Here is a 12,932-nt window from a genome sequence, read left to right as displayed (position 1 = left end):
AAAGGCATCTGCATTGTATTTTTTCATTATTTGGCAATGCAATTTTTTGTTAAAGCTATCTATATTATTAACATACAATCTTAATGTCTCACATTTAGTGTTTTTATATATTTATAGAATTGTCCTTACAATACGATAACTGCATATGCTTTACAAAATGTAGGCATGCCCTGTGAATGTTGTATGCAAGGTAAATTAACAGTGATTTTTTTTTCTTGCAATTTCTGCATTTTCTTCAGCAATTTTTTCCGGAACACATGGTCTCCATGCCGTACGAGTCGAACGGCAGCATCCCACACTCACAGCTGATCCAGGTACTGTCTCTACTATTTTTCATCACGTGGCTTTGCACGTGCTAAATTAGTTGGGTAAGGAGTTGACTGTAATTTTTTTTTATAGCGCAAATGCTGTTGAAGTCATTACAAGGGGTGGGAATACACATGTCAAATTATCGCGTGTCTATTTCACCCTCCTCCCCCACCCCTCCCCCAAGCCCTCAACTCCCTCACGCGTGGTGCAGCTTACGTGACTAACCGCACGCCAGATTTTAATGTGGTGTTTGCTCACATGTAGGAGTGCCAACTTCAGGACGTGTGTGTCAATGAAACTCTTAAATCGCATCGTCTTTCCAGAAAATTCCAAGCTGTACCGTTTTTGCTCATGAAGGACTAAAGAATGTGATGGATTTGCTTTACAGAACTTCATGAACTCGAGCAGTTGTCCAGAAATCCAGGGCTATCTACATGTGAAGGAGCCCGGTAGAAAATCGTGGAAGAAGCTATACTTCTTTTTGAGAAGATCGGGGCTCTACTTTTCCACCAAAGGCACATCCAGGGTGAGCCTCGTTTTAAAGGTTGTGTACATTTTATGTTTGAAATTGGAAGGTTGTCGGCCCAATTTGTAAAATATTTTTTTTAAGATTTGTCTACTTTCTAGACACTGTAAAATCTCAAACTGCTGGCAGGTTTTTAGAACCTTCTGGGGAAATGGCAGAACATAATTAAAGAATTCATACTCTTAGTTCTTTCGGTAAAGTCACGTAGGTAAAATTAATAAAAATAAAACAATAAAAATCACGACGTTTCGGAGGCAACACAAGCTTCCGTCTTCAAGCTTCAAATCTAGAAATAATTAAAGAAACCTATTGCTAAAATTTACCACTTATCAGTGTATATATATTTAGCCTTTTATGTAATCAGATATTAATGTGATATATAAACGGAGATCAAATATATATACCGATTTGTACATTCACAAATTTAGTTATAACCTGAAAACATTTTTCAGGAAACTGTTTGCAACATTGTCACATTATACCAGGAATGTGTATCTTTGTTGGGTGACCATATTTTACCGGGAAAGAATGGCGGTTTCTGAGAGGGGCCACATTTGAGGCAACTAAAGGCAACGTGCAGTGGTGACTGGAGGGGCAGATGCAATAGTAAGGTGGATTTTATCTGTGCAAGGCTAGAGACTAAATTCAACCTGATGAAGCCTGCAGTTTGAACTGAGAATGGATTGTGGTAATGTTGTTGCAACTGAATTGCTGCGTATACATGTGGGTTTCCTGTACACCTCACAGAATGTGTTTATTGATACATTGCAGCATCAATGGCTTTTGGAGTAAACTGTCTTTTACCAGTATTTAGTTTATATCGACACACAACCCCCATTGTTCCATAGACTTTGAGCTGCAATCCTGGAATGTGTTAGTACAGGATCTAGTTTCATCTCTTTCAGTTCCAGGAATGAAAACCATGGAACAATCAACAAAATAAATGAAATTATTATTTTGACAATTTTAATAAACCCCATTTTTATAGGATAAATGTCCAAATTGTGTAGAGGGAAAAAACGCAATTTTTGAACTAAAATTGCTCCTGAAAATATTTTTGCCAATAGTTTAGGGAAAGTGACACTAAATTTAGATATTTTATGTGAACGTGCAAATGTTTTTTCCCAAAACATTTTAATATGTACATATAATATAGTAACAACACAGAATTACATCATTATATTCTTTTGTTATTTTTCCAAAGGCATACATGAATTACGTGGGAGGTTATATGGGGCAAATCAAAAGAAATATCGGCAGTGACAGCACAGTTTCTCTAGTGGAACAAAGATGTTCTTGTTAATGACAATGCAAACAATAGGAGAGGAAGTGAGGTAGGGGCCTGGATGAAATTCAATCAGTTCCGTCTTTGTTGCTTTTCTTTCGTCTCTAAAGGAAACCACTTTGTGGGAAAACCCTTTCTTACCATCAGTTTAGGCTATGCCCTGTTGTGCCCTGTTGTGCCTTGCACAAACAATGAAAATCTGTTTTTGTTAATATATTCATTTATGCAAATTGGGACAAAGGGGGATGACTTTGAAATTGTGCATGCCATATAGGTCATAACAGTAGGATAGTGTTACTGATCTAGTGTCCTCGAATGTGCAAATATGTTCCAAATGTCATGATGCCACTGCCAAAATCTCAGGGCTTGGCCAAACAAATTCAGCCACGGGACATGATAGTAAAAAATAAAGGGTATATTTCACAAGACTTTTTTTACGCAATGGAGCAAAACGTGCGGCGTTAATTTATAAACACTAGCCAGAAATCGATCAGCTTGCACCAATATTTCTTTGTCATTCACTAGCATTTAACCTTATTTAAAGTCAAGTTTAATGTTTTCTAGAAGTTATATGCACAATAGTATTAAATAATGTTAGGTCAAAATTACATGGGTCCTTTTTAAGATAAAGCATTCTTTTTAGAAATTTGAGGCAAAAATTAAGTATTTAATTGTACACGAATGAAATATAAAAAATTTGGTACAACTCGTTTCAAAACTAAATCTCTTTGTTTTATAACTAATCTCGGTACTCATTATGGTGTATAATTAACATAAACACATTTTACATAATTTGAATGGGTTGGGAAAGGGGCGGGTAGGGTGGTGCTACAGCATAAAACCCAATTTGCCTGTCATTTTCTGTAATGGAGGATGTAAGATGTGGCTTCCAGGGTTCACCAAGAGGGCATATGAATGGTATTTAGCATGTGACACAGATTATACACACACAATGTTTGTTCTGTTGATAAGGATGCACAGTGGCTGCAAATAATCAATATTAACAAATCATATTTGCTCTTAATATGAAAATCGGCTTATAAAAAGTAGTAATTTCATACACTGCACCATGAGCAGGTTATGAAAACACTGCATAAGCAAATGTTATGTATTCATTTATAAAAGTCTTCTAGAGATTGCACAATTTTTCCTAGTTTGCAATTGTGTCGATAGGGATTACATTTTAGATAATCTGGCTCAATCCGTGTGTTTTTGTAAACGGTGGGAACGGCATGAAATAACGACAATTCGAAGCAAGTGTTTTTTTTGCACTTGGTGGACATATTTGGTGTTGGTCATAAAACCGGACCATCGCTAAAGACCTGGCAAAAAAATATTCATTGTTATTACTACGACATAGAAACGCACAACTTCAGTTTTACATTTTGGAGGGAGAATGGAAGAAGAACTGTGTAAGCAAACTATTTCTAAAACACGGACGAAATAAGCACATTTTTAATCACGCCGTGTACTTGTAACATTGAATCGGAGAAGAGATATGATGCTGGGGGGGGGGCAAGGGGGAAGTCGGGGATTGAGAACGGTGGGGTTATTCATCCTGCAATTCTGAACCCTTGGATTAAGGAGGGAAGATTATAGACCAAGGATACATGTATTGGAAAAGAAGCATGCATTTTCACACACACCTATACACTTACACGACTGGAGTGGTAATTGTATTGATTATAATCAATACAATTCCAGTTTGAGTCAGATGTTGGAGCACATCTCGGTTTGGTTGGCAAACATATCTCGTCTGTTTAATGGCACGGTAATCACGTCACCCAACATGGTCTTTTGAGTTAGAGCTATAAGAGGCAGTGCAGGCATTTATTTATTGTGGGGTTAAAGGGGCTATTGCCCTCTTTGACGCAGCATTTCATAACCTCTGATCTTGCAACATATTTACAAAAGCAGAGACGCCCCGTATAGCCGATGATAGACTTGTGGCAAGTGCTGTTATCGAGCTCTTTTTAAGGTCTGCACGGCACGAGTGGGTGGTGTGGGTCCCATAGCATTGTTCGCTAACCACTATGCCACCACTGCCCACACACATCCACACACACACGTATACACATTTCCGAGGTAACATGGTAGCTCTTTAGAAGGGTGAATAACTGAAGGGCAAGCATCACATTACTTTACCTGCACACATGCTATGACTACTTGAATAGGGAATATAAATAACATTGAAGTTTTATTCCAAGCTTTACTTTCCATACTTTTTTTTATCATTGCAGTCTTTACAGCTCGTGAATTAAATAGGCAGCCAACTATGCAACGATTATTCTTTTTGTCTTGTTGTTTCTGGTGTCTAAACATTATTTAACTGAAGGCATATATTCTGTTTTGTTTATATTTATTTGAGGTGGCTTTTATAAGAAAAACAGAGGAAGCTGACTGAAGAATATATTTTTAATTTCACAACAATTGTATTGTTAGGCAGGTGGTGTGTGTGTGTGTGTGACTGGAGCATTGTTTATTCTGTTGTGAATTAACAAACATTGTTTATCATTAATAATGATCTTTTAACAAATAGTTTATTCTTCATTTTTCATCGATAAACATTTACAAAACCCTCAACAAACATTACATATTTTATGGTATTAAAATAAAAATGTTAAATAAAACATTCAAATGTTACACTTGTCACATGTTGAATTCGTCTCATGTTTATCTAAAATAGTAAACCAAATTCACCGTGTTCAAACAGACCTTTAAAAATGTGCTTTAAAAAAAAAATTTGATTCTTAAAAGTAGGTAACTTAAAAAAAAATCGGTGTCCAATTAATTCACTGTGTTGGGGATTGTATGTCGACAGGAACCGCGGCATCTGCAGTGTTATGCAGAGCTAAGTGACAGTGGTGTGTACACTGTTCTATCGGGACGGAAGATGTACGGGGCACCCACAGACTTTGGATTTTGCATAAAAGTAAGTGAACCTTATCATAGTGGTGGCTTTGCAAGTACTTATTGTGAGGCATGTGTTCAGGGTCAAACAAAGTCGTGGTTTATTACAGAGGGAGTATGCTGTGATACTTGAATATCCTGTGCCATAAACCTTAAGCATAAAATGTACAGTACTGTATATAGATTTTCTGAGACCATGACGTTTGTGTGATGTATTGGTTATGAAAGGACATACTGCATGACCTGTCACTTTCAGTATAAATAAGGCTACTCCTAGTCCTCTGGGATATTTTTATGACCGAGTAGGAATTAAATGACTGTTTTAAATCTACCATCAATTATTCTACAAAGGTAGCAATAATGCCATGTAATATATTAGGAATAATTGAAATTTGGATAATAAAATTGCCTGTCACGACGGCATGTGCAGATATTTATGCACGTGCATAAGATCTGTGATTCATACATCAGCATTTTGCCCAGAGTGAGTTTTCTGCACACTTTGGCGTAATTAAAGGGCACAATTGTAACAGAAAACCCTATTAATGGATTGGCTTTTGTGCAGTCCAACAGGGCAAGTAGTGCCAAGGAATTGAAACTATTCTGCGCTGAGGAAGAAGCAAGCCGGACCTGCTGGATAACTGCCATGCGGCTCTTCAAGGTGATTTACACGGTGCAGTGTCACTTTGCCCCCACAATTCCTGCCTCTGGCTCAATCCTTGAATGGAAGATGTCACCACAAACACACACACACCACCTCTCATCATTTAGGTACGCACCCAGGAAGTATGTATAACCATTCACCGATTCAAAAATTCAAATCGATTCTTACGCTTGTGATAGATGCATATAATCTTGAGTGTGAGTCTATGTTGTGTATAATGTACGCAAATGACATGTAAATTATATTCTCGCATCACATTTGGGTGAATTGAACAAAAAGATTGTCACAAATGAGATCTAACAGATGGGAAACAATACAATTTATATGGCAACAAAAGGATTACAAATAAGAAAGTTTCATAAAATTTCTCTGAGGGTGAGTTGCTTCATGCTTATTATCTTGGCTGTGCCTCCTCGGGCTTTATAACATGAGTTTTAAGACAATTTGGCCTTCTCATGAAATATGTCCACTGTACTGGACAGCTAGGAGATATGACTGCTGTCAAGTTATACAACATTTTTCAACATATTTGGGGATTGGGGTGTCGATGGTTCCTTTGATACCCAAAATGACATTAAACTCAAACCGTTTTTTCATATTTTAAGAATTTTGTGCATTAGGGTTAAGGAACATGTAACGGTTGCTGCAGTGGCGACATCATAAAATGTACATAATTAAATACTCCTGTGTTGCTGATGCACTACAGATGCAATGATTTTACCAATTTTAGGTCTCTTTTTCCACCAACAAAGCTTCATGCTTGTCGAGACAATCTGGGTTACAGCCTATGCAGATACATAGGCTGTAACCAAGATGAGCTATCTTAGTATTTTGGGGCATAGTCTTTAAATATTCTCCACCTTCGCTTTAATCTAAACTGACACATTCGCCCATGTGACTCGGCAGTCAAAATTCTAGGTCAACGCAGGAATGGGAGGTATTTTATTGGGATAATTGCCGCTTCCCTGGGCCGCTCTTAATGGATGATGGTGTCTTCATGTGGCCAAATATGTTAGCCTGTGCTACATATGTTGAAAAATGTCAGCTGCCGGTATGCATTAGACGGCTCCCAATTCCCCCACCCATTGGTGGTAGGGGTCAAAAGCGTTCATGTTAGTGTATGTCAGTAATATTTAATCCCAAAAATAGTTCACATATTTTGGTGCAGTGATTTAGCGCACTGCTCTGAATCTGGTGACCGGAGTTTGATTTTTCCGCCACATCCTAACAGTAACAAGTGATGTGTAAACCAGTCCTGGGTGCCCCTCCACTTTCCTCCCCTTCACCAATTAGCACTGATCAATGTGAAGTATGGTTCATTAACCCTTGCAACGATGGACAATGTGGGGGCAGGTCTTGAGTAGTCGACACAGGGTTGTAAATCCAATCAAATTACAGTGCTTACCATTTTCTATTTTCATTAGAGCCGTCGATGCATTTCACGGGTGCTTTTGAATGAAAGAGCTGGACCTAAATGCCTAATTGTTCTTGGTGTGTTTTTCTTTTTGTTTAATCCAGCATAGCGTGCAGTTGTTCCAGAACTACAGGCTACTACAGCAGAGACGAAACCACCTTGGCCAGCTGAATGTCACACCCATGGTATGCTTGATTCCCTTCATGTGCTTCACACATGTAAGAGCATTATGAGGCAGCTTGCACTGTTGGTGATCAAACATTCCATGACCACCAAAATAAATGAGGGCCATACAGCATTCGCACATTTTGTAAACTGTATCCTTATTTGTTTAATTCAAATTTAACATTTGAGTAGTTTGGCTATAACCGAATCTCAACATAGTTTGACCATACCTTTCACGTGGCTAATACCGAATCTCAACATAGTTTGATCATACCTTTCACGCTGCACTCTCTGATGTGTTTTTGGGTTGTACCGTGTGTTGTCCGACGTTTTGCTCCACGTGCTCCCAGCATGTGCTGCGAAATGTCGGACATCGGCACATGTACGTTAGAGCAACAAGTGGAAAAAACCTGAACACGAAGCGCTATGCAAAGTAACCACGAAAACCTATGCAGTAGATTTGTTTTCATTTTTTATTCCCTGCTTGCTCACAAGAATACGGAGTAACATACTGTTTCTATTTGGCAGAGGAACATCTCCGAGAACACACTGGTGGCGATGGATTTCTCTGGGCGCAAAGGAAGAATCATTGAGAACCCAGCAGAGGCCCAGACGGTGGCAGTGGAAGAGGGCCAGGCCTGGCGGGTAAATGTGCAATGCAGTCATGTTTACTAATTTCTGCTTGTGGTTTTCGTCAGCCTGCATTTATTTTTTTGTGCTTCTGGGGAGGGTGGTGTTAAATCCTATGTGCCTGTTGGCATCTCTGATGTGAGCTTTCATGCGAGTAAGTTCTACAGTATTATATTGTGATAAAATGTCTAATCTGTTTTCGCAGAGGAGAGGTTGCCAGAGACTTGGTGTGGTGGGAAGCCCCAGCCCCTGCCAACCATCTGCTATGAGTATAGGTATGCTGAGACTAACAGAAAAGACTGATCCCCCCCTTATAGCCTCAACAGACTGTTGGGGCAAATGCTGTTAGCGAGCACAAATGAAGGCCGACAAGGCACACAAGGCTGTGGGTGGCCAACATCATGCCCGGCCGCTTTTGTCTCCCTAGAGGTGATAATTACACACTGTAACAGGTATTAATTTGAAGCGGCGTCGACCTAGGGGAGGCCCAGGACGGGTTCAGATAAGTCACTGATGATGGCCATGAGTGGGAATCGAACCTGGGAATCTGGGTTCAAAGTGCACCATGCTAAGGGCTACACCACCACTCCCCATTAAGAGCACACATTGTTACACACACACACCACACTTTCAAAGAGATTTTACTGTGAGGTATGTGCATTATGTTCGAAATGGTATATTTTATTATTCACTGCAGACATTTCAAACAGATGTGAGCTTTTTTCTTTTCTTTTCTTGCAGCGATTCACAAGACTCAGCCGTGGTTCCATGGACGGATCCCAAGAGAGGAAGCACACAGGATTATCTCACAGCAGGGCCTTGTTGATGGGTACAGAGATTCAGATTTCATTGTACATGCAACATTTATTTGTATCATTCGTCTTGCGCTCCTGAAAGGCATGAAAATAACTTTCACGTAGTGTGATCTAAACGAACGTTACAACAAAGCATCCTGTAACATGGTAAACAGATTACGCATACAGATGAAACATTGTTATGAGCAGTTTGAGCTTAAATTATACAGAATATTCAATATTCAAATATTTGTTGATAGCATATTATCACTGCTTAATGAGTCAGTCATTTCAAATATTATACAGCACATCATGTACCTTTTGTCTGCCACAAGAAGTAATTCAAGTTTTCTCCTTCTGATCATCACAGATTATTTCTTCTTCGAGACAGTCAGAGCAACCCCAGGACATTTGTGCTCTCTCTCTGCCATCATCAGAAAATTAAACACTTTCAGATCTTACTGGTGCGTAACAGTTAATATTGTTACTGAAGGAAAAAAGCACTTTACACTTGAAGAATGTGACTATAACTTGCATTTAAAAAGAACATTGCATGTTATTACTTGTTTAAACTTGCTTTTAAATATACTTGGTGCTACTCTAACGTCAACAATCTGGCAGCACTGCAATAAATTAAAAGCGATATAAAAAGAGGGGAGGGGCAATGGTGCCGTGGTTACCACACTGTCCTATCGACCTTGCTTCCTGAGTTCGATTTACTGGCCACGGCTAATATCAGTGGAGACTAACATCTAAATCGGTCCTGACCACCCCCTAACAACCCCCCCACTCACATCCCCCCCCCCCCGCCCCAACGTTCACCAGCCCCTATCTACCAGTGGTGAAATTTGGCCAAATAACGTCTGCAACCGACATGGTGCGGGGGGGAGACCTTCATCCAGCAGCATATTGATTTAAATGATAGGTGTGTAAAATTGTATAGAAAGAGTACTTAAGAAAATGTATGCTTATCTCTCTCAATGAACTTAATTTACGTCTGCGATTTCTTGTTTTTTCGATGTGAGTGCAGTTTGAAGAGGACTCAAAAATGTTCTTCTCTCTGGATGATGGAAACACCAAGTTCTCAGACCTCATCCAGCTGGTGGAATTCTATCAGCTCAACCGTGGAATTTTACCCTGCAAGCTCAAACACCACTGCAGCCATGTGGTGCTGTGAGGGGCGGCAACGCATGGCTTGACATCCGCCTGCCCCCGATTGCTTGCATGAAGTCGTCTTTGGCATCGCTGCACTCACGTGTCCCTGCTTTAAACTCCATGTGTGTCGATTTGATTATTTAAGTGGAAGAATGTCTTTTTTAAAATATATAAACACTGAAAAGGAACGCAGACCGGAGATGAGGGATCCATGTTGCGTTGCATGTACCTGTGGGTACAAAAAGAAGACAAAATGAAAATCCACAACTTGAATTCTAATGCAACACCTCCAATGCCCCAAATGGCCTTTAAAATAAAAAGAGAGCAGACGTAAAAAAAAATATTGAACAGTGCCGAACCGGGAGCGCCTTGTGAACTGAATGTGACTGATCAGAAGCTGTAAGGACTGCAAACCTCACCGTGTTCTATCCACAAAAAAGTGCAGACTCGATCTGCTATGCAGAACACATCTCTGGCTTTAAACGGCAATTCAAATTTGAGTTGCCTCAAAGCTACACACCGAAGATGACCAGATGTGAAAGAAAAATGTAACAACGTGCACTTATTTCTCTTTATGCTGTGGATGAACAAAGACTGTTAATGGGACTCTTGAAAGCCTTTTGTACAGCCAGCTGTGTTATATTGAAGCATTTAATGATTTTATTGGTTGTTTTATTTTCTGGTGAAGTTATACAATATTAACGTTAAGGTTATTATTCACAATGAATTGGATAAAATATAATGTTTTGTATGTAGCTGTATAATGCTTTCTGCACAAATGGATACCCAGTGAAAGTAGTCGAGTGATCCACATGTCATGTACTTAAACATTTGAGTTAATAGTCAACTGTGTTAATGTGTTTTTTCCTTCACAAATTAACTCCTTAACCGTAACATTCTGTGCGAGTTGGAATTTCCCAAGCATTTGCTCCAGTCCGTGCTGTATGATGTGTTGCCCCATGGATTGTATGACGGGATTGGTTGGGGAAGGACACTGGTTGTTATCCCTTGTGAAGTGTGCCTGTTCGTTTTCTGTGAAATGGGAAGATACATCTCCAAAGTTACTGGATGTGATCATCAAGCAGTGAATATGCAGTTTCCTATGCAGGCCCCCCTTTTCCAGAGATTGCCATGGCGTGTACAGTATTCACGTGCATTAATCAATTTGTCCCTCGACACATTGTGTGTGTTCTTCATAAACAAATTGATAAAAAAAATCATCCTTAACGATATGTCCTTGATAAAAAGCACCACACTTTGGAAGCGTTCTGCAGTTTATATCAATTGGTATTAACGTTACTGCTTAATAATATTAACTGCATCAGAATTTAACGTGTTAAGATGGTTCGGAAGCCTTTAGCTTAAATTTTCCCACATCAATTGGCCCAAGTGTAAAGTACATTTGTGTACATTTTTATTTGTATTTCACTTTTACAAAGCACAAGTAAAAAAAACAGCGTTAAAAAGAATGCTGTTAATGTTTCCTGTTGGCTGGCACTGCATGAGTGACCAACTGCTTAAAGCCTGTCTTATCTGTTTTATTATGCCTTTGGGAATTCAGTAATAACTGCCAGTACCTATAAAAAGGGAATGTTATACTTGAAATAAGATATTGCAAAACTTAAGATCTACGTGTCCTGATTGAAACTGCAAAAAGATTTAATTTAATATCTTGAACAGGAAATTTAATGGATGCCTGTCGTATCTTAAGTTTGCCTATATGTATTAGGATTTTTAATGGATAAGACTTTTTTTTCAAAGACAGATTTATTTGTACTGTGTAGTGTATTTATAAGTGGGTAATTTATAAAAAAAGAAAATAAATCATAGGTGATTTGTCTATATAAGCTCTAAAGAATGCCTTAAATTTAGCATGTACACATAGATGCATTGTTTTTTTAAAGCAAATCTTAATGATGTGCATTTGCCTTGCTTGTTTGCAGCACTGTTAAAGAACCTAAGCACGTTACAAGATACTGGAATCTCTGTTCTCAGGACAACAATTAAATAAATGTATTCCATGACTATCCACAGTTATGCTAACGGAGTCCAAAAAGTACAAATTCTGAAAATGCATTTACAAAAGTAGTTATTAAAAAAGAAAATGGCAAGAACATAGAAAAGTATACATGTTCAAAATAATTTTGTCAAAATACAATACCCAAAGAAGTTCAATCAAGAAGGTGAAAGGGACTTTTGTAACCTTTAAATGTCAACCCCATATCTCAAAAACAATGGCAACAAACACCTCGATCAGATTTTAACATTAGTGGAACCAAATCTCAAACCATGAAAGTTGTTTTAAAATGTAGGGCATGGATATTTTGCGAATGAATTGTTTTTGTAGAATTTTGTTATTGCTTTTTTGTAAATATTGAGCTGTAAATATCTTCTGCAAGATTTAGGGGCCTTTTATGGTTTATTGTTGCACAAGCTGTTTATATATCGCATGTGATGGAGAAAAGAAAATAGATATTTTTTTCGTTTGGCTTTATTATATTGTAATTTGTAAATACATAAGCTTATGAAAGCTGTATACTGTATACCTGTCAGGAATGTTTTGTATAAAATGAGGGAATTCATTTACTGTTCATATTGATCTTGGGAAATAAAAACCAGGTGTTTAGTTCAGCTGTCATCTGTTTCCTAGACTAATAGTGGAACAGAAACTACACTGCCGTCTTTCTCTTTTACTTCTGCCATCCTGACCCCCTCTCTACATAAGACATTCGTCTGAATTTGATTCATTGGTTGAGACAAGTGATAAATCCGGTAAAATCGTGAGTCTGGAGTTGACTCAAGCCAAGGTTAGAGTTTATTCACAAAGGTGAGAAGGGTTCTGTTTTGTAACAGTAATACATGAGGAAAAAGATACATATATCTGTCAGAATTGTGTTTTTTCTGCAAGACGTGCTAGTCACTGCAAGTTTGCTTGATCAAGAGCTATTGTGATATCCAAATGTGTATTATCCAACGGCCACGGTGTATTGCATGGGTCATGACACCCCTGCCCACCACCTACCCCATGAATGATACATCGGCACACCACAGGCAGAGGCTACAATATTTAGAAACAACCG

At 38.6% G+C, this 12,932-nt stretch overlaps 1 protein-coding gene across 6 annotated transcripts in view; it reads left to right on the top strand.

Moving 5' to 3' along the window:
- The window catches only part of LOC144726373 (growth factor receptor-bound protein 14-like), a 134,484-nt gene extending 122,006 nt beyond the window's left edge, over window positions 1–12,478 (top strand). For all 6 annotated transcript variants that reach the window (XM_078605034.1, XM_078605043.1, XM_078605053.1 and 3 more), the window contains 10 exons: window positions 240–314; window positions 698–835; window positions 4,942–5,052; window positions 5,596–5,691; window positions 7,213–7,293; window positions 7,802–7,918; window positions 8,109–8,178; window positions 8,645–8,732; window positions 9,068–9,161; window positions 9,728–12,478. In XM_078605034.1, the coding sequence (XP_078461160.1) occupies window positions 240–314; window positions 698–835; window positions 4,942–5,052; window positions 5,596–5,691; window positions 7,213–7,293; window positions 7,802–7,918; window positions 8,109–8,178; window positions 8,645–8,732; window positions 9,068–9,161; window positions 9,728–9,874 (1,017 nt within the window). In that variant the 3' untranslated portion in view covers window positions 9,875–12,478. The remainder of the gene's footprint in view (window positions 1–239; window positions 315–697; window positions 836–4,941; window positions 5,053–5,595; window positions 5,692–7,212; window positions 7,294–7,801; window positions 7,919–8,108; window positions 8,179–8,644; window positions 8,733–9,067; window positions 9,162–9,727) is intronic.
- Window positions 12,479–12,932: the final 454 nt, after the last annotated feature.

This window comes from Lampetra planeri, chromosome 2 (assembly GCF_965212315.1).
Source record: "Lampetra planeri chromosome 2, kcLamPlan1.2.h2, whole genome shotgun sequence".
Classification (NCBI taxonomy): Eukaryota; Metazoa; Chordata; class Hyperoartia; order Petromyzontiformes; family Petromyzontidae; genus Lampetra; species Lampetra planeri.
This window is presented reverse-complemented; position numbering and strand designations above follow the sequence as displayed.